The sequence below is a fragment of the Salvia splendens genome, chromosome 21 (assembly GCF_004379255.2).
Source record: "Salvia splendens isolate huo1 chromosome 21, SspV2, whole genome shotgun sequence".
NCBI lineage: Eukaryota > Viridiplantae > Streptophyta > Magnoliopsida > Lamiales > Lamiaceae > Salvia > Salvia splendens.
Genome location: NC_056052.1, coordinates 25885151 through 25904777, shown reverse-complemented (window position 1 = coordinate 25904777; position 19627 = coordinate 25885151). Strand labels below are relative to the sequence as shown.

At 37.0% G+C, this 19627-nt stretch overlaps 4 protein-coding genes across 6 annotated transcripts; 1 reads left to right on the top strand and 3 right to left on the bottom strand.

Annotated features, from left to right (window-relative positions):
- Positions 1 to 1827: 1827 nt before the first annotated feature.
- LOC121785257 (heparanase-like protein 3) lies at positions 1828 to 4748 on the top strand. The gene is made up of 9 exons (XM_042183645.1): positions 1828 to 2195; positions 2309 to 2345; positions 2726 to 2909; positions 2994 to 3142; positions 3222 to 3452; positions 3529 to 3718; positions 3809 to 3934; positions 4005 to 4104; positions 4232 to 4748. The coding sequence occupies exons 1-9, from the start codon at positions 1917 to 1919 to the stop codon at positions 4487 to 4489; spliced, it is 1554 nt and encodes a 517-aa protein (XP_042039579.1). The 5' UTR covers positions 1828 to 1916; the 3' UTR covers positions 4490 to 4748.
- Positions 4678 to 7582, bottom strand: LOC121785256 (cysteine--tRNA ligase, chloroplastic/mitochondrial-like). Of its 2 annotated transcripts, none has more exons than XM_042183643.1 (9): positions 7146 to 7582; positions 6881 to 6944; positions 6523 to 6684; positions 6273 to 6443; positions 5906 to 6187; positions 5695 to 5820; positions 5367 to 5570; positions 5165 to 5266; positions 4678 to 5061 (listed from the first exon to the last, which is right to left on the bottom strand). In XM_042183643.1, the coding sequence occupies exons 1-9, from the start codon at positions 7565 to 7567 to the stop codon at positions 4840 to 4842; spliced, it is 1755 nt and encodes a 584-aa protein (XP_042039577.1). In that variant the 5' UTR covers positions 7568 to 7582; the 3' UTR covers positions 4678 to 4839. The 2 variants fall into 2 exon arrangements, with proteins under 2 accessions (XP_042039577.1, XP_042039578.1); XM_042183644.1 differs by having other exon boundaries at positions 6881 to 6948; positions 7146 to 7277.
- A 5676-nt stretch (positions 7583 to 13258) lies between these two features.
- LOC121785434 (hydroxyproline O-galactosyltransferase HPGT3-like) lies at positions 13259 to 16430 on the bottom strand. Of its 2 annotated transcripts, none has more exons than XM_042183853.1 (12): positions 16083 to 16430; positions 15924 to 15987; positions 15256 to 15305; positions 14970 to 15160; positions 14807 to 14867; positions 14620 to 14692; positions 14386 to 14509; positions 14216 to 14303; positions 14068 to 14118; positions 13887 to 13958; positions 13595 to 13707; positions 13259 to 13499 (listed from the first exon to the last, which is right to left on the bottom strand). In XM_042183853.1, exons 1-12 carry the CDS (start codon positions 16214 to 16216, stop codon positions 13477 to 13479), a joined length of 1044 nt encoding a protein of 347 aa, XP_042039787.1. In that variant the 5' UTR covers positions 16217 to 16430; the 3' UTR covers positions 13259 to 13476. The 2 variants fall into 2 exon arrangements, with proteins under 2 accessions (XP_042039787.1, XP_042039788.1); XM_042183854.1 differs by having other exon boundaries at positions 15929 to 15987; positions 16083 to 16152.
- Positions 16431 to 16758: 328 nt separating this feature from the next.
- LOC121785500 (ER membrane protein complex subunit 7 homolog) lies at positions 16759 to 19286 on the bottom strand. The gene is made up of 7 exons (XM_042183950.1): positions 19127 to 19286; positions 18928 to 18971; positions 18095 to 18203; positions 17773 to 17836; positions 17577 to 17693; positions 17386 to 17485; positions 16759 to 17084 (listed from the first exon to the last, which is right to left on the bottom strand). The coding sequence occupies exons 1-7, from the start codon at positions 19201 to 19203 to the stop codon at positions 16987 to 16989; spliced, it is 609 nt and encodes a 202-aa protein (XP_042039884.1). The 5' UTR covers positions 19204 to 19286; the 3' UTR covers positions 16759 to 16986.
- Between the last annotated feature and the right edge of the window lie 341 nt (positions 19287 to 19627).

Below are 19627 nucleotides of genomic sequence, written 5' to 3'. Positions count from 1 at the left end.
TAATTAATACTCCCTCCGTCCCCGATTAAGAGTCACACTTTGACCGGGCACGGGTTTTAAGAAATGTAAAGAAAAGTTGGTTGAAAAAGTTGGTGGAATGTGAGACCTACTTTTTTATATTGGTTTTATAATAAAATGTGAGTGAAGTGAGTTATTGGAATGTGGGACCTACTTACCATTTATGGTAAAAATGAAGTGTGACTCTTAATTGGGGACGGACCGAAATAGAAAAGTGTGACTCTTAATCGGGGACGGAGGGAGTACTATATACTTCATCCGTCTGCAAAAGATTGTCCATGTTTGACTCGGCACGCGTTTTAAAAAAATGTGAAGAAAAATGAGTGAAAAAAGTTAGTGGAATGTATGTCCCACATCTATATATTGGTTTTAAAATAAAATATGAGTGTAATGAGTTAGTGGAAAGTGGAGACCATTTACCAAAAATGGAAAAAAAGTAAAGTGGACAACATTTTGCGGACGGACCGAAATGACAAAACTGGACAACATTTCACTGGGGTATATTATGATAAGGAGGCAATAAAATCATGACATTAGGCATATTTATTAAAATGGACCATTGAACTAATTTATCTAATTGCACCTGCATGCGATATGCCACTGATAATCTGATATACTACTATAGACTATAAATTTGTAATAAATCTATACCCTCAAAAAAAATTTTCTACAAAGTAAAATTAATTGGATTTGCCTCTATTAGTCTTCATAAATTCAAAAACTATTTTGCCATTCAGGATATCTATAATTTAAAGTCCCATTTAATTATTTTTTTCATTTTAAGTAAATGATAATCAAATATAATAGTGGGATTCACATTTCATTAATTTTTTCTATACATTTTTTATATTTCTTAATATTCGCATCGAGTCAAAGAGATACTTTAAATTGTGTACGAAAAGAGTATATTATATTTGTACAATATATGGAGCACATGTGCAGGGTTTCATCATCCAGCCAGTTAAATTTCGATCCCACCTCCATGGTATGAAATAACATTAATTTTCTTAAAATAAATGGATGCAACCTTGAAAAAGTTGGTATCATTATCAATTATTATGATGAAGAAAAATTGTTTCAACACCTAACTACAATCTAAATGTGACAATGCAATGATATGAACAACCTCTCAATCTTAGATAAAATTAAATGGTCTTGATAAGATAAAGCCAATTAAAAATAACTAAAAGCCAATTAAGAATAAACCTTTCATGAAAATGACCTCCAACTTTTTTTCTCTTCCTGGCCAAAAATATTTGTTTCTTTTGTTGGCGTATAGTAAAATTTGGTAGAAAATTAAATAACATCAGCACCTAGATTTTAAGGTCATATCTGAATCTCATGGCTTAGTATAACTTCAAATTAGCAATTATTAAGGAACAAGATGGGTTAATTAATCACTCTAATAATAATTGTAAGACAGACTAATCCTTCATAGTCTACTACTATAGTGAATATAAAATGAATGAGTTGATTTGTCCTTTTTCCCCTTTTTTATTCTTTTTCTTAAATGGACTTATATATCTTTATAGTTGACTTTACGTCTCTTTATAATCTAGTCCTGCCTCACCGCCCTAGTTACGCCCTGCGCTCCTAACAACACCGTTTTAATAAAATAATGATATTTCTAATCTTATCAGCATTCTTCTTCTAATTTGTTTAGATTAAATTATGTTGATCATATCAAATTCTTGAGGTATGAACATAGTACTAATTAAAACTTGATAATATAATATACCAAACAATTTCTTTCCTACTAACATTGAACTTGTAATGTCAGCAACAAAAGCAGTTTTACCATCTCATTTTCTTTCCAAAAACAGCTTTTTCATTTGAATTATTTTCAAGAAAGTGACCCTTCAACCTCTCTCTTTCTCTTCATATATACACAAACTTGAATGGCTTATTCAAAGAGTGATGCTAATTCAGACACACTGTTATCTGAGATGGCTTCTGCAATGAGGATTCTTGGGCTAACCCTGTGGTGGCTCTATATAGCCAGCAGAGGCGCAACGAGGGCGGTCTCTCTGAGCGCCAACGGAACAGTGCATATCGATGGATCGTCCCCCATTGGAGTCACGGACGAAGACTTCATCTGTGCTACAATGGACTGGTGGCCGCCAACGAAATGCGACTACGGCACCTGCAGCTGGGGAACTGCTTCCCTTCTCAATCTGGTTAGTTCATACTTTTGAGATCAAACATTCACTAGTTTTAGTTTTAGGTTTCTCAAAAACTTGGAGAAAAGAGAAAAATTCTGATAAGAGTTAAAATCTTCCCTCTTTTATAGGATTTGAGCAACAAGATTCTGCTGAATGCTATCAAAGGTATAAACAGCATGAGTTCGAAGTTTGGTCAGTTCCACGATGTTTGAAAACAGAATATTAAATCACGAAGTTTTAAATTTTCCAATTGTCCCATACATGTACAAAACAACAAATTTGGTGATGCTCAAAATAATGTTTAATTAAAAATAAGAATACTTACAAAAAAAATACTGATTCTTTAAAATCATTTTGAGCATCACCAAAGAATAGACGTCGTTTTATACACGTGCAAGACAACTGAAAAAAAATGAAACTTTGTGGTTTAATATTTCATTTTCAAACCTTGTGGGACTAGCCAAAATTTGATTAAACTTCATGATTTAAATAGCTATTATCCCTGTATAAAAGCATTTGAACTGAAAATAATACTCTGATTTCAGCCTTTTCTCCTCTGAAAATCAGACTTGGTGGAACTCTACAAGACAAACTCAGATACCAAACATCAGATGATACTACTCCATGCAGTCAGTTCATCAAGAATAGCTCCGAGATGTTCGGATTCGGTCCCGGATGCTTGCCCCTATCGCGATGGGACGAGCTCAACACCTTCTTCGCAAAAGCAGGGTACGTCATTCATCAAACGCTGACGAATCTTGTGAAAGACAGAAACTTGCTCAGACCCTTATAGTGTCTTTTCTTTCACTGCAGAGCTAAGGTTATATTCGGCCTGAATGCGCTGACTGGACGGACTATTGGACCCGGCGGCGTGTGCACGGGAGCTTGGGACCCCACCAATGCAGAATCTCTAATGAGACACACTGTCAACAGTGGCTACACCATCTATGGATGGGAGCTCGGTAACAAATTCTTGATCTGCATTTCATCTCCTTCAAATCAGACACGAGACTAAGAAACCGAGTATTATATTCGTGTCAGGAAACGAACTGAGTGGAAACGGCATTGGAGCAAGTATTGCAGCCGAGCAATACGCGGCTGATGTGATCACACTCGGCAAGAAAGTGCAGGAGATCTATAAGGGCTTCGACACCAAGCCCTTGGTTCTTGGGCCGGGCGGCTTCTTTGACGGAACGTGGTTCGCGAGATTTGTCAAGGGAGCAGCCGGATCACTTCAAGTCGTCACTCACCACATTTACAATCTCGGGCCAGGTACAATGAGGGCGCCCGTTTAGTTAGTTTCCTCATCCGGGGCGAATCTTTATACTTATTGTTTCGTGTGAACTAGGAGTGGACGAGCATTTGATTGAAAAGATACTCAACCCCTCGTATCTTGATGGCGAAGCACAGACTTTTAAGGATCTTCGGAGCATCGTGAAGAGCTCAACAAGTGGAGCTGTTGCTTGGGTTGGTGAAGCTGGAGGAGCTTATAACAGCGGCAGAAATCTCGTGACAAATGCATTTGTGTTTAGTTTCTGGTAAAATTCTTACTATTTGGAGTGTTTGAAATGAAATGTAATGAAATATAATGAAATGAAGTTAAATATAACCATTTACTGTGAAAAAAGGTATCTGGATCAGCTAGGGATGTCTGCTGCCTATGATTCCAAAACATACTGCAGACAGTCATTCGTTGGCGGGAACTACGGGCTGATCGACACGAACACTTTCGTCCCTAACCCCGATTACTACAGGTGGTCCACTGTCTCATTGTTATGATTCTGACTACTAAGATGGCATGACTCACTTTTCGAGTATGTGCAGTGCACTTCTTTGGCATCGTCTCATGGGAAGACGGGTTGTGTCGACAAGCTTCAATGGGACGAGCAAGATGCGTGCGTACGCTCATTGTTCCAAGAACAGGGTAAGTGGGAAACCAGACGAGCTCGATCCTCTATTCAAGAAGGGTCCTGAATAGAAGATGCAACGTCGTTTTGAAATAGAAGATCTCGTCAGAGTAAAAACCCTAAATGCACACTGTGTTTTTGCAGAATGGAATCACACTGCTACTGATCAATCTAGACAGCACCACTACAGTTCAAGTTGGGGTTTCAGTCGAGAAACTGACGCTGGAGCAGGCTGTTCGACTAACACGCAAGACGCAATTCTCGGGTGGATACAGAGAAGAGGAAGAGACCGGAAACGAGATGTCGAGGGAAGAATACCATCTAACTGCAAAAGATGGAGATTTGCATAGCAGAACAATGCTTCTAAATGGGGAAATACTGCAACTAAATTCTTCAGGCTAAATACCTCCGTTAAACCCGAGAAGAGTAGACGTTTTACAACCGATAACAGTTGCTCCCTACTCTATACTATTTGCTCAGATACCTATCAGCCTCCCCGCCTGCAAATAAAGCATAGCCCCCTACCAAGATTCATAATATACGACTAGTTTCTACGAAGCAATACAGATTTCAAATGTAATCTGTATCAATAAGTAAATGTAGTTTCCAACAGAGTAAAAATAAAATTTGATGGAGAATCAAAATTCCAGTTTACCACTAATCACAGTTACCTGGAATGAAGTAGTTTCAAGAATTGGTGATTTATTTCATGCTATCGAAACGTCAAAAATTTTTCAAAACGGATGCTCGAACTATTGGTCTTGCAATGCCAGAGGCAGAGCAGGTCTCCAAGTTGTGCCTTCTGGGCTGTCCATGAGTGCAATGCCCGCACTAGCCAATTCTTTTCGAATTGCATCGGATTTTTCGTATTCTTTATTTTTTCTCGCAGCATTCCTTTCTTCGATCTTGTGCAGAACATGATCTTCTGTCAACTTTGCACGCCTCAGAGCGTAATCCTTCAGCTGCTTCAACGCCTTCATGTAAACCGCAGGACAAGTTATTAGGAAATATCGAGATGATCACACGATCAACAACACATTATTAACTCACGCATTCATTAAAGTTCATTTGTTTTACCTCAGAATAGCTATCTGGCAAAAGCCCCAAAACAGCAAGAATATCCCTAACCGTCTTCTCTAAAGCAGCAAGTGACTCGACTCTGAGTTGTTGCTTCTTTCCCTGCACGAAGCAGCCAAGATCGTATTAGGAAAAGGATGTTCAGAAATCATATTACAACTCAGAGAGGAAAAAACTATTGGGACTGGAACATGTAAAGTACCTTTCGGGTATGTAAAAGATCATTCATGGTTTTCAATGGTTCAGAAATTGCAGCCAATGCTACAGAAGTATGTAGATCATCTGTCATTGATATCGAGCATTCATCCCGAAATTTGTTGATGCAAGTTTCAACTTCTGCTGGAATCGAATCCTTCAAATTAGCTTCATCATGCTGGGCCGTGATACTCTCACTGTCATGTAATGCCTGCATCCATAAAATGTCACATCAACGAGAATTCGGCCTAAAAAAAGCTAAATGATATGTACTAGTAGAATATACAAAACAGTAGTCACGTCTAATCCCGAGCTGAATGCTTGCTGTGTTTTACCTGATAGATATAGTAAACACGGTCTGATGCAGTTTCAAGCAGTAACTCTGAGTAATTAATAGGGGAACGATAGTGAGTTCCCAAAAGGAAATGCCTCAGAGCCAGTGGATGATAAAGTTCGAGCACCTGAATCCGACTACTAAAGTTAGAAACAATAAAAACTTATCAATTGTATGCAAACTGTAGGAGAAAAGAGCCTTTGTCCTTGTACCTTTCTAATGGTGAAAAAGTTGCCAAGAGATTTCGACATCTTCTCAGAATCGATGGTCACAAATCCATTATGGATCCAATAACTTACATTGCTTTCACGGCAGGCAGCACAGCTTTGAGCAATCTCATTCTCGTGATGGGGAAATACAAGATCCATTCCACCACCATGTATATCGAAAGAATAACCTAAATAAGCAGCACTCATAGCACTGCACTCGATATGCCATCCCGGCCTTCCCGGACCCCATGGACTCTCCCAGAAAGGTTCTCCCTCTTTTGCTGCCTGTGAAATAAGCAAATGACGAACCTCAAGAGCAAAACATCTGGAGAACATATAACACAGAACACTTCGATAAAATGATTTTCACCTTCCATAAAGCAAAGTCAGCTGTGTTTCTCTTCCTAGAGTCCACAGCAACTCGTTGACCAGCCCTGTTATCTTCCAGTTTACGCCCAGATAATCTTCCATACTCGGGGAATTTGTCTATGGAGAAGTACACATCACCCTCGATTGCGTATGCACATCCATTATCCAGTATCTATCACAGGGAAGAAACAGAGCGTCAGCTCATGAATGCCACAGAAGAAGGAAGACAAATGACGGTCGGACAAGTATACCTGTCTTATCATAGCAATAATTTGCGGTATGTGATCAGAGACACGAGGCTCCACGGAAGGAGGAAGGCAATTCAGATATGCCATGTCCTGATGAAATTCCTCACAAAATCTTCTGCTCAAACTAATCGGATCTTCACCCAACTCGTTTGCTCGGGCAATAATCTACAGAATTCAAAAATGGGGACTCAGCTATCCTGTCATAACAACCGTAACAAGTAGACGATACTTATAAGTAACAGTCTTAACCTTCTCACGACAACTTACAAACAAAACTCATCCATTAGTAAATCATACAAAAAGACTTGAAGACTAATCTACAGATGTTCCAAATCAATTTGTAAGTAATTATCAAACTCACCTTGTCATCAACATCAGTGAAATTGCGGACGTAGTTAACCTCATATCCCAAATGCTTAAGGTATCTGCCTAATTTCAAAATAAAGGTCAGAGCTTCACATCTTTACAAAACAAATAGTATGTTCCAAACAATCATCACTCGAAATATGATACTGCAACATTACAATAGAGAGAGGAATTCTGCAGATATGCCTAATTTCAAAAACAGGTGAGAGCCATTTCCTCTTTTCCCAGAAATATCAAGAGAGAGAGAGATAGAGAGAGACCTGTAGAGCACATCAAAAGCAACATAAACGCGGGCGTGGCCAATGTGGCTGAGATCATAGGCGGTGACGCCGCAAACGTACATTCCTACTTTGCTTTCCACCTTAGGCTTGAACAACTCTCTTTGCTTGCTCATCGTGTTGTACAGCCAAAGCTCTTTCTTTACTTCCCGCGATTTATTTTGCTCGCAGCAGGTCGTCAAAGACTGAGACTTTGCAGCAGAGAAAGTGGTGCGAAAGCGGAATTTGGTCCTCGAATTGAAAGATTTCGCCGCCAATGGGTGGCACAAGGGTTTGTACCATCTCATTATCGTCGCCATATCTGTCTCTCTCGCATACGGATTCAGAAAATTGTGTAGCTGCGAGTGGCCCGTGTTGGGGATGGATCCTCTGGTGTGTGTGTGTGTGTATAAAACGCAGCCCATCCCTCATGAAACGCAGCAAAGTTTATATGCGCATCAAATGGTTGTACAGGTTTCGGGATTGACTACAAGTTGTACCTCCCTCAGCTCAACGGAGGGGTGGAAACGTCATTTCAGAAATCAATGGACCAGATTTCAGTAAAGAAAGAAACGATTTGATCCAATGGCTATCCTTGCTCCTGGCCAGAAAATATTTTCAAGAAATTGGCAGCACTCATGATATTCATAATAAAAAAAATGATAATTTTCTTATTCTGCATTTATTTCTAGTGGGTTTTAGGAGTTTTTATTTTAATTTTTTTGGGTGATATTTTGTTTTATTTGAGGGTCTCAATAATGAGATGGTGTGACAAAATCCAATGAAATTATGGAATATACCGAATTCGAAAATCAAATATTTGATTTGTCTTCATTAATCCGCCTAAATCGGGGAAATTACCCCGTACATACAAAATGTTTCATTATTGTTTCAAATTGATACAAAAAATTTCAAGTTAACATGCGTCATACAAAATGTTTTGTTAGTGTTTTAAAGTAATACATTTTTCTTAACTAATTAACACCGTTAACTATTCTGTTAATATCATCACTTTAAATTCTTCATTCTTGAGAAATACTTTGAACCTTCTTTAAAAACACACAATAATAACCAACGGGTCGCAGCGCAGTTGGCAGCGCAGAGCTGTGGTGATCTTGAGGTCACGGGTTCAAACCCCGTCACCCGCTGGAAGACTTTCGGCCTTAATCCGCAAGCCCGGTCGAGTAGGATTAGTCGGATTCCGCCAAAAGGCGGGTTCGGTACATGTTGTCCAAGATAATCATGTTGTCCAAGATAATACACGTGTACTGGATGTCGACAATATTGTTTGCGTACCACATCCGAGACGAGACCTTCACAATTTTGAATCGGGCTTGAAGGACCCCAAAAGCTCTTTCGACATCTTTCCGAGCAGCCTCTTGACGCTGCGCATAAAGAATCCGTTTCAGGTCTTGTGGCATGTTGAGTGTCTTCACGAAAGTAGGCCACCTTGGGTAGATACCATCAGCGAGATAGTACCCCATGTGGTATGGATGGCCGTTGACGGTGAAGTCGATCACCGGTGCTACACCATATAAAAGATCTTTGAAGAGGTGGGAAAAGTAGAGCATGTTCAAGTCGTTGTTGGATCCGGCCACACCGAAATATGCATGCCAAATCCCTAGGCGGTAGTCGGTGACCGTATGAGCGTTGGGCCACCGCTTTTGTGGCCGCTTAAGTGTTGCCCCCTCCAAGCAGTCGGACAATTCTTCCACTTCCAATGCATGCAATCAATGTTGCCAAGCATGCCGGGAAATCCATGGACTATTTGGTGAAGATGAAGCATCCGTTGACAATCTTCGGTCGTGGGTGCCCGAAGGAATTCCTCATCGAAAGCCGATTGCCAGTGGACTCCCCCACTTGCAAATACTCATCGAATATATCAGCCGATTGCACGGTAGCAAGTTGTCGGATGGTAGAAGTACACTTCTGCAACGACGAGAGACTTTGCCGTCCGGTTGCGTCTGTCCATGATTGGAAGTATTCATCACTGGCTGACAATGAGTTGACAATGCGCAAAAATAAGTCCGCCAGGAACCGTGGCTCGTTGGAAAAATAGTCGTTCACGAGCCTTTCGTGGGCTCCCTTCCGGTCATGAGGGATGTAACGGCGATTTGATCTCGTTCGTTGAGGAGAAGGGCGGGGGTGGCAGTGACATAGGCTTCATAGGCGGCACAATATTGTTGATAGTATTCTTATTCTTCGCGCTCTGCTTCCACAATGATCCGGTCCATTTCGGCGGTGGCGTTCGGTTCCATTTCTGATTTAGAAAGTGTGAGTGAGAGAGGAATATGTAGGTGAGTTGTATGAAAAAATATATGACAATAATGAGTGAGAGATAATTTGATGTAAAAAACGGATGATGAATGTGTGTATTTATAGATGATTTTGAGATAAAAAAAATTTAAATAAAAACGGATGTAAAAAATGGAAGATAAATGCCACATTGTGTGATTTATGTTCTCCATGCTTGTGAGTCTTGCTAGGTGGGTAGAAGTGACATTGTATTTATTTTTGGTTAAGATTTCTTTTATTATTTAATTTGTATCTATGTTTAGGCTTGGGTTTAGAGTTTTAAATGTCGGGCTTAGTCTTGGAAATAATTTTCATGTACAATTATTGCAAACAATATACCATTTTTTCCAAAGAGATTAATTGTTTTGGAAATTTTGTTTTGTATATACTAGGTTGATGATACTTGTGATTTCACCGTTAATATTTTTTACAAAGAATTTTTTCAAAACTTATGAACTACTAGTATATTACTATCATTTTATAAATTTTTTTATGTTTTGCAATACTTAGCTACTCTATATCTATATTTCAATTACTATTTAGGGAGTAGTTATGATTATAATTATTGTGTTAATATTTTGATGTGAATGATATTGGAGTGTTTATAATGTTCATTATAGAATTATGTTTTTTGTTTTGTGGCCGAGATAAGAAAGTGGTCATTGAAAGTTTTGAATTACTTTAGGAATAATGCACATTCAATACAATTATATACAATATGTTAAGTGCTTAGTTGGTTTCTAAAGTTATTTAATTTTAATTTTTGGGATTGTATATTTAAATTGTATTACACGTTTATAATTTTTAATCTCTAGATAATATAGTTGTATCTGGTTTAAAGTAAAATATAAATTTATCGTGATGAAATTAAGTTTATCCGTGCATCGCGCGGGTGTGACACTAGTTTGTATGAAATGAAGAGAATTAGCAAGGGTCACATATATTGCTGATTATTTTCGAAAGTGAAGATGTGCTTATCAAAAAACTGATTATTAGTATGTCCAATTTCTTGAATGAATATAAAGTTTAATATTACTAGTATTTATTTAAAAAATAATAATATTTATTCACAGTTGTCTTTAAAATTTAGAAATTGTATACCAAACGGCTATCCACCCCCAATTTTATAGTTGTCTCTTCGCCTTCCTCTCTTCTGTACTTACCTCTCCCAAAACAGAGCGCGAAAATTAAAAATCTTATTTCTACCAAATAGGGCTGGGTAAATATATCGAAAATGATATATTGATCGTATCGTACTGAAAAATATCGAAAAATATCACATTTTTGGTATACCGAAATTTCGGTACAATACGAAACCGTATCATAAGTTTTTGATACGATAACGATATGGATTTTCTTATACAACGGTATACCGTTTTATATCGAATATACGATATATATCGATATTATCAGTATACCGAAATACATAAAAAATCAATACGTATTGAATTATCGATACATACTGTTTATAATAATATAATTTATTTTTTTAAGATTAAAAGTTTAAAATCATAAATAGATACTCATTTAATTTATTTATATATTCAAAAATATTTATTGGAAACCGTAAAATCATAAATAGATATCCATTTAATTTCGATATACCGTTCAGAACGGTATACCGAAGTTCGGTACGATATACCGAAATTTCTATACGGTAACAATATAGATATTATCCATACCGAAATCCGGTATACCGAAACTTTCGATAAAGTAACGATATGAAAATATTTCATATCGATATTTTCGATACGATAATGATACAAAATTTTCGGTACAATATACCGTATTGACCCAACTCTACTCCCACCTCTCCCAAAATTAGCAGCGCGCGTGAATTCAAAAACCTAATTTCAATAGCTATCGATATCATCAACGACCCCACTCAAGATTTGAAGCACGTAATCTTCGGTTTCGTTGATGAACGCTCGACAGCGAGTGCAGCGGCGGTGTCAACCCTCTGGCGTGACGACTGTAAGAGTCGAGCCCGTCTGAGCTTTGAGCAACTTGATTTTGAATTCGAAAACTTCCGCAAACATGTCTCTGATCTATTTGTCAGGTATTACGAGGAAAATACTATTCAATTGGTTTCTTTGCGTCTCATTTGCGCTGATGATCCTGTTGATGGAAATACATATTGTCTTGATCATTTGTTGGCTCAATGGTTAATTGAATATGCTGTAGAACTGGGAGCAACAAAACTTATCATAAGAGTAGGGATAATAGATCTGAAAATGGATAACTTTCCAAATATCAATTTAGATTTACCAACATGTGTTCTTGAGTCAAATGATATCAAGTCACTCTTGTTCAACAAAGGGACTATTACTTTTGGAAATAAACAAGCAATAGGTTGTCTAAGACTTACATGCCTACACTTGTCAGAATTGGTTTTGTTTGGAGAATTGTTTGGGGATCTCATAAAAAAGTGTCTAAATCTCCAGGAAATAACCCCGGACAAGGTTATAAGTGCTGATAAAAAATACCCGATGCACACATTGGAATCGCTTGATTTGATCACAGTTCCAGACGCTTGGATACAGAATGTGAAAATACAAAAGTTGCGCTTATTAGGCATGAACATAGGTGCGCATGTCTACAGTAGCTAGATGTTCAGGACATCAACTCTGAATACAAGTACGGGGCAAGATTGATAGTACTTCACTGGAGAGTATATCACTAAGGTTGTTTAATAGCGAGGCTGAAATTTCTTTTGACGTTCCAAATATCAAAAGGTTTTGTGTGATAGGAATAGGAGTGGATCGGTATGGTATAACGTACCGAGAACGCCATACGGCATATTTTTTTCGATTTGAATGACTTTCGATTCGATTTTATTAGGGTTCAATGTTGGACCGTCGGTTCCTAGATTGAAATCTGTGATTAAAAAGAAACTATTTCTAGATATCAAAATACTATAGTTTTACGATTTCAACTTTCAAGTTGTAACTTGTAATCATTTATCAAACAAGAAATTCAAATTTTTACCTGAATCGGAGGGCGGCAAGCAATTTTCCGACCTTAGAATTCGCCTATTTTTAATTGAATGGCTAGACTTCAAAACATATCCTTTATTAAGTACTCCTCCTCTGTCCCTTACAAATAAAAATAATAAAAATTTTCCGTCCCTTAAAATTATAAATTTTATAATAATTTTAGGAAATTTATTAATAAAAAGCTCTTTCCTTTTTTTTTCTATTTCTTAAAATTAGAAATTTTATAACTATTTTAGTAAATTTATTTATTTGCACTATCACACTTCTCTCTCTCTCTCCCTCCCAATCTTGCATTTAAAATTCATGTTGTTTCAAAAGTTTTCTCTCTTTTTTCCCAATTTTGCATAAAAAATTCGTGTTGTTTCAAAAGTTTTTATTTTTAGGGTATAGAGGGAGTATTAATGTTAATATATATATACAAATTTTATGTAGTGTGTGGCGAAAGCATTGTTGGGATAAATAATTTGATTAGTTAGATGAAAAAGTGTAGAATGAGTAATTTATGATGAAATCCGAATGTAGTGATGAGACTATTCAATGATGTTGTAGCTGGACTTGAGTAGTTGGATACTTAATTCTTTTGATCAAAGCTGGACATATTGCTTTGCTTTGATTTTGATCTGTTTATGCGTTTAGTCATTTTCAATGATCTTATTCATGGACCAGTGTTTCTGCAGATGCAATGGATAAATACGTGAAGAGGTACGATATGAACGAACGAATCTTTTCTCGTTATCTATGTGTTTCGTTCGTCAACTTGAGAATACACATAGGTCAAGTTGAGAAAGAGCAGATTGCAGCATTATATGTGTGACTTCCTTCAAGTAAAGGTTCAAAGATAATAGATGGAAACATCTAACCACATTCTTAATATTTGGAGAGCATATCATTTGTAAGAATCCAAGTCATGCATATTGACACAAGAAAAAAAGTTTCCTCTAAATCTCATCTTTCTCTATAAGTAATGCCAATTTACCAGTTAAAAAAATGAATGGTGAATGATCTCTCATCTCTAGCTAATCCAGCATCTCCCTAAATCCTTCTCAAGCCAAGGTGCAAAACTTGTCTGCAACCAACACCACAATACGTTAACCACGATGCAGATTCCACTACAACCAACAAGACAGACACGCACGCGTAGTTAGTTAGTTAGTTAGTTACCTTGCCCTGAGTAACTACAGCACAGACGGCTTTCATCTATGTATGTCGTGTTAACACCCATCATCCACGACCCCACAGAAACATCGTCATGAGCATACGCCTTCAATGATGCACTGTGTTGATACATACAGCAAGAAAACAGCATTTTTTTTATCAAAATCACACAATACTGTAAAATCAGTCTACAAATCTGTTTCCTTTGTCAAGAATGATGCAATGGAGGATGAAATACTGAAGAAACGTCGACACTCCAAATAATATCAGCGGGTTCAGAATATACGTAAAGGCTGACCTGTTTATATGCACGTACTGCACCAAATTTTTTGAGAGTACGAAAATAGAACCAGCAGCATGGCGGAAGTATCTGCAAGAGAAGTTGTCGATGTTGAATTCGAATAGCACTGTTTATCATACTGTACTAACCAGTTTATAGTATTTAACGAGAATTCTTGACGTTGTGATGATACACTTACGATTTCTGATCACCAAACTTCCACCATTCTGGTTCGTACCATGTTTTTCCCCTGCAAGATAAACAGGTTCAAGTACGTACCAATGATTTACCTCTTTTCACATATGAAATTTTTTGTGTAAACTAATCAAGAAAGGGAGTATTATTACTCTTCGACTACTACATCTCCAGACTTCATGCAGCCGATATAAGCACTTTCTTTATCACGATGGCTTCGGAGAAGCTCAGTAAGGCCATCTGCCAAGATGACAGATACTATATTTATAGTTCAATTAATTAGATATAGCAGCATACATCAAAGTAGAGTTTCCAGATTTACCGAAATTCAAATCAACATTGTCGTCAACTTTTACGTAAAAGTCAGCATCCCACATCTGGACGGCCGCGCTGAAGAAGAATTTCACTTTCTTGGGAATTTCCTCCTGGGCCTCCTCATGATGATCCTAGCAAAATACTAACTTGTTTTACACTTGTATCATTTAACACTTTTGTAATCGAAAAAGCAAAGTTTACTGTCATTCTGCTAAACTGACATGGTATTTGGATGGCTTACAAGTATCAGAATGTCTTCATTTTCACGATTTTCCTCTGCAACACCACGGTCCAAGCTATCACCGCGATTAGGGCTGCAAATTCAAGCAACTGACGATGTTCAACTTCTAGTTTACAAATAGATGAAGATCTAAGACAACTATCAGCAGATTTTCTTTAGAAACGAAGTCCAGAGGCAAGTGGCTAACCTCCTTCCGATCACAAATCGCACGACGATTGCTCTTTCTTCCAGATTTTTTAAAACATCAGCTGCAATCACAATCAAAGCAATTGGTGTCATAAGTTTCAGATCAAGCAAACAAAAAAGAAAAATGAAAGAGATTCGTCTGATATACATTAACTTTAACTTACACCGTGACATCCAAGACCCCCTGATGATGTTGCGTCGCAACCGACCACCAAATCCAGTATAAACTCCAATAACAGCAAGTAACTTTTTACCAGAAGAAGCTCCACTTTGCTGCAGCTGGTTCTTTAAAAAACCTTGGCTCTTTGCTAATGTTAATTCCATCTCAGCATCGGCTATCCTCCTCTCCAACCCCCTATACGCGTGTAATCAATATGAGTGCCAATATGCTTAATATATCTACTCTCACATCAATGCCCTTAGAAAGAAATGTAGCCATGAAATACGTACTTGCATCCAAGGACCGACAGTTTGTCTTCCATGGTAAGCACCCTTGGCCGCTGCCAACGAAATGATAAACAAACACCTGTTAGCTTCCCTTTTTTTGTTTCTTTTACAAAATAAAACAGGAGAAGTCAGCTAATCCACACACATTGCATAAGACTGTTAAAGCACATATTCTTTTGAATAACACCATTCATATAGGCTTTCTCGTGTCATATATGTTACATTCTCTGCCTTTCACCACTAAAATCACGCTGATATAGAGTTTCCTACACACATTGCATAAGACTGCTAAAACACCGTGCAGGTAGGCTTTCTCGTGCCGTATATGTCACATTCTTTGCCCCCGTTCACCCAAAGCCAGGCTTTACACCTCTATGTTCCATCGAGGCATATCACGTAGTGGCTCATTCACTCACAAAATCAATACCTAAATAGAGTTTTCTCCACACATTTTCACCATCATAACTAATGGAATAGAAAGAGCATCTACTTAACACACTTCAGCAGTTCATCTTACAAAACTCGAATCTCAAATCTAGAACCAAACTAAGCTATCAACACTGCACCATTACACAACTTCTCTCCCAAAATAAAACACATTTCTTTAAACCAAAACCAAACAAAAATTAACCTAAAGGGGAATTTTTTTTCCAGATTCAGAAAATTCAAACCTGACCAGAATTCTTCTTCAATAAACCAGCAAGCAAAGTTCGGTTCTGTGCATCTTGCCACAACCTGAGATAACAAAAAAACCCCCAAAAAAAGAAAAATAAAATCAGATTATAGAACAGAAGAACTGATCACAAAGGGTAAATGCAGAAAAGGGTTACCGGCCAGCAACGTAGAGCCACGCAAGGCAAGAGAGGAAACCCATTAAAAGAGAAGATTTGGAGGTGTTTTGAACCGTCTTCGATTTCGATCGCCTCTCTGCTTTCGCATTTGTAACTGGTAAATAGCTCTTCATTTCCTCCAACGCTAATCAAATTCAATTTTCACGATTTCTTGATCAATCGAGAAAAATCACTTCAGAATGTAGATTTCTCAAATCTTTAATGGAGAGAGAAAAAACATGAAGAATGCCGGGAGAAGAGAGAGAGAGAGAGAGGTTTGCTGGGGTTATATGATTGGAGATGGAGAAAGGCAGTTTGTTGGTTTACTTCGTCAGCCAGCAATTTCAACTACAACCATTTTTATACATTTTGGAATTAAATTCCATTCAAAAATTACCAGATTTGAGATCTGGTTTTACTTTTTGTGAAGTGAATTTGGTTGATTAAGATGTAAAGACTCGATTTGTAACTTCTTTCATTAGCCATCAAATTCATTTCAACAGTTTTTTCAATTTTGGGAATGATTTACATAGAAAAATTACACCAGATTTGAGATCTAATTATACTTTTTGTGAAATGAATTTGGTTAATTAAGAGTTAAAAGATTCGATTTTTAACTCCTTTTCAAAGCAAAAATGAGACATTTTGATGTACTTCTATAATTAAGAATTGCAGCTTGAAAAAAATTCCATCAAAATTATCAAAAGCAAATGCACAAAGTAAAGCATTCGATCAGAATCAAACTCATAACATTTGAGTCGAAGAAAAGGTGTTACAAGAGAAAACTTCACATGTAGCAAAGATTTTTTCCTATTAAAAACAAAAGTTCCTACAATATCTCTTCTGCCTGAGTGTCGCCTCTCTGTGCCCACGAGACGTCTTCATATTTGTTCGTTGAGATGTTTCAGTTCGTCCTCTGTGCTCCGGATAAGAAGTTTGCAAGAGATGGAACACCACCTTGGGCTCCCATTTCCTCTTGAGCTCGTTTCAACTCTTCTGGATCTGCGTCACCAAAAAAACAACATCATATCTTTGAATCACCAAATTTATTAAAAAAACAGAGGGTTAATGATAATATCAGAATTTGGAAACTAAGCCACCTCATCACAAACAAATCATTACTGTAAAATTTAGTGTCACCAAGGCAAGAACTGACTAAATGGCATGGCATATCTCAGATTGTATATGTTTAATCTAAACATACCGGTGAGAAGTAGGTGAAGTATATCAATTGGAAGAATGAATCGTATGAATTGAGGATTACGATGAAATCAGGAAACATAGCTCAACTTATCGAACTTACCCACTAGTTTGGGCATCAAAAACATGACGATAACCATAAATCCAATCATCAGACCCATTGGACTTTTCAAAAGGGAGAGTACATTGAATGGCTCTCTTATCTGCAAATTATGAGATTAAAAATGTGACCTACTTTACAGAATAAATTACCTAAATCAAATAATAATAAAAGCAGGCCAAGATCTAGATTACCTCAAAGTACTGTTCCTCCACCATAGGCTCCAATACAAGCTCACTCAATGATCTCCTGTTCTCTGTTAGAGCTGCCTGGACCTTACCAGGATGTCTGGCGCTGACATCAACCCGGACCTAGAAGCAAATAAACTACCGTTACATTCGTTCAATAATTAACCAACTAAAGAAAGAACAGGAGAACCAGAATGCTTACAGGAGAGAAGAAATAGCCAATGGCAGCCACTTCAATAAGATGAGTTCCAGCTGGCACATTATGGCTTGAAATACGGTTAAAGAAAAACATTTGGTTCATTAATCAAGCAGTTACCATGTGTGATAAATTTTAGCTCAAGTCAGTAATCCCGTAGATATGACCATTCTAGGCTTCAGTTGTGGCTAGTAAGGTTGATACTTCATTGAGTCTCCAGGACATAAAATTACGCAAACTAAAGGGGGAAAATAGTATACTACATTTATGCATGCCAAAAACCTCAGAGATCAAGCCCTGTGCAGGTAAATTAAAATCATCAGGATACAACGAAAAATATCCATCGGGTCTCACAAAGGTAACTTTTTCACCACCATTAAGTATGATCTTGATATTTGAAACCTTCGCGGGAAGACCAAATCCCGTTGAACTAAATCCTGGTTGAACAAAAATCAAACATAGAATTGCAAAGTTAGTTCGCCAGCCAACTTCAAAACATCATTTAATGAGAAAAATAAAACTTCAAAACTTCGACTCATATCATATCGCAGTTATTAAATAATACTAGCTCGATACTTTAGTATTACTAGTTCTTATCAAGTATAACTCAGAAATATTATTCCAAAATGCAACCATTTATCCTTTATGAGCAGATCCAAACTACAATTTTAGATTAATAAAAGAGTGCACATTTATAAGAATTTAAATCTTGCAAATTAGATTATAAACTTCTATTGGATCTTTTTGAACACTTTACTTCAACCTGGAAAACTCAGCCATCTATCTCAAAGTACAGATTTCTTGTAATTTTCGGGAAGATAAAAAAAAGGCACATGACAGAGAATTCGTCTATACTGACACATAATCAAATTGCTTCAAATCTATGATAATTTCAAGTAACAACAAATTCCCCATCCTAACATCACTAAGCTATACTAGCTCATGATTTGCAACTAAACAGATATTCCCAAAACCATAAGTTACAATCCAAAACTCAAATTGAGTCTTTAGCACAATCCTAAACTGTTTCCAGTATTCAACATATACAGCTCACAAAAACATAAATTTCATCGAATTTATTATTGGAAAAACAAAAGTACCAAAATTTAGGGCAATCTATAAAATTTAGTGCATAAACCCTTGATGCAAAAGAATTCATACCTGGAAATCGAACTTTGCCATTAATACTATATCCCTCCGAATTCCTACAAATAAAAGGAACCTATTAGCACTGAAAGACAATAATAAAATCGGGCCTATGTTCGAATCTCCAACAGAAAAGATCGATTCCAATAATTAGCTCAACATAATTTCCACTAAATCGAAAATTTGAGAAGGGCTCTTAGCGGAGAGGGATCACCTATTCGAGATCCCGAAGGCCGAAGGCAGAAGAAGTAAGATCAGAGAGAGAAACACCGTCAGGTATTGAGCTGCCATGGATTTGTTGAGAGAGAGAGAGAGAGAGAGAGAGAGAGAGAGAGAGTTTTGACAATACGCTGAACTCTACACTGTTTTCTTTTCAGCAGTTGTTTATATTCCGATCGATTTGGAGAAAAAATCAATTACTATATTCTAATCTAATCAATAAGAATAAAAAGAAAATGTAAAATATTTAAATTATTCGAAATGGATTTAATCATCAATTTATTCATACCTCCACATACAACAAATTTTGAATTATTCTGATTAAATTATAACACTTGGATTTATAAAAATCAAACAAGATAACTCAATCTAACTCGTTGATGTATAACAATTTTTACATATCCTATTTTTTCGAGTGCACCAACAAATATATATAAAAAAAAATACTCCATTAGTATACAATTACATATCCTATTTTTTCGCGACTTGAGTTTTG

Bases quoted from the DNA above. Each gene is read 5' to 3' on its own strand.
- LOC121785257 (XM_042183645.1), top strand. From the start codon at position 1,917: ATGGCTTATTCAAAGAGTGATGCTAATTCAGACACACTGTTATCTGAG. The intron at 2,910-2,993 runs GTACGTCATTCA...CTTTCACTGCAG, and splicing joins ACCTTCTTCGCAAAAGCAGG to AGCTAAGGTTATATTCGGCC. The intron at 3,935-4,004 runs GTGGTCCACTGT...GAGTATGTGCAG, and splicing joins CCTAACCCCGATTACTACAG to TGCACTTCTTTGGCATCGTC.
- LOC121785256 (XM_042183643.1), bottom strand. From the start codon at position 7,567: ATGGGCTGCGTTTTATACACACACACACACACCAGAGGATCCATCCCC. The intron at 6,685-6,880 runs GTGAGTTTGATA...TGAATTCTGTAG, and splicing joins TCACTGATGTTGATGACAAG to ATTATTGCCCGAGCAAACGA. The intron at 5,571-5,694 runs GTAAAACACAGC...TTATGGATGCAG, and splicing joins GTGTTTACTATATCTATCAG to GCATTACATGACAGTGAGAG.
- LOC121785434 (XM_042183853.1), bottom strand. From the start codon at position 16,216: ATGAAGAGCTATTTACCAGTTACAAATGCGAAAGCAGAGAGGCGATCG. The intron at 15,988-16,082 runs GTAACCCTTTTC...TTGTTATCTCAG, and splicing joins TGGCTCTACGTTGCTGGCCG to GTTGTGGCAAGATGCACAGA. The intron at 14,868-14,969 runs GTAAGTTAAAGT...TTGTGATTGCAG, and splicing joins GGGGTCTTGGATGTCACGGT to CTGATGTTTTAAAAAATCTG.
- LOC121785500 (XM_042183950.1), bottom strand. From the start codon at position 19,203: ATGGCAGCTCAATACCTGACGGTGTTTCTCTCTCTGATCTTACTTCTT. The intron at 18,204-18,927 runs GTATGAATTCTT...TTGTTCAACCAG, and splicing joins TGGCAAAGTTCGATTTCCAG to GATTTAGTTCAACGGGATTT. The intron at 17,837-18,094 runs GTATCCTGATGA...CCGTATTTCAAG, and splicing joins CCCGATGGATATTTTTCGTT to CCATAATGTGCCAGCTGGAA.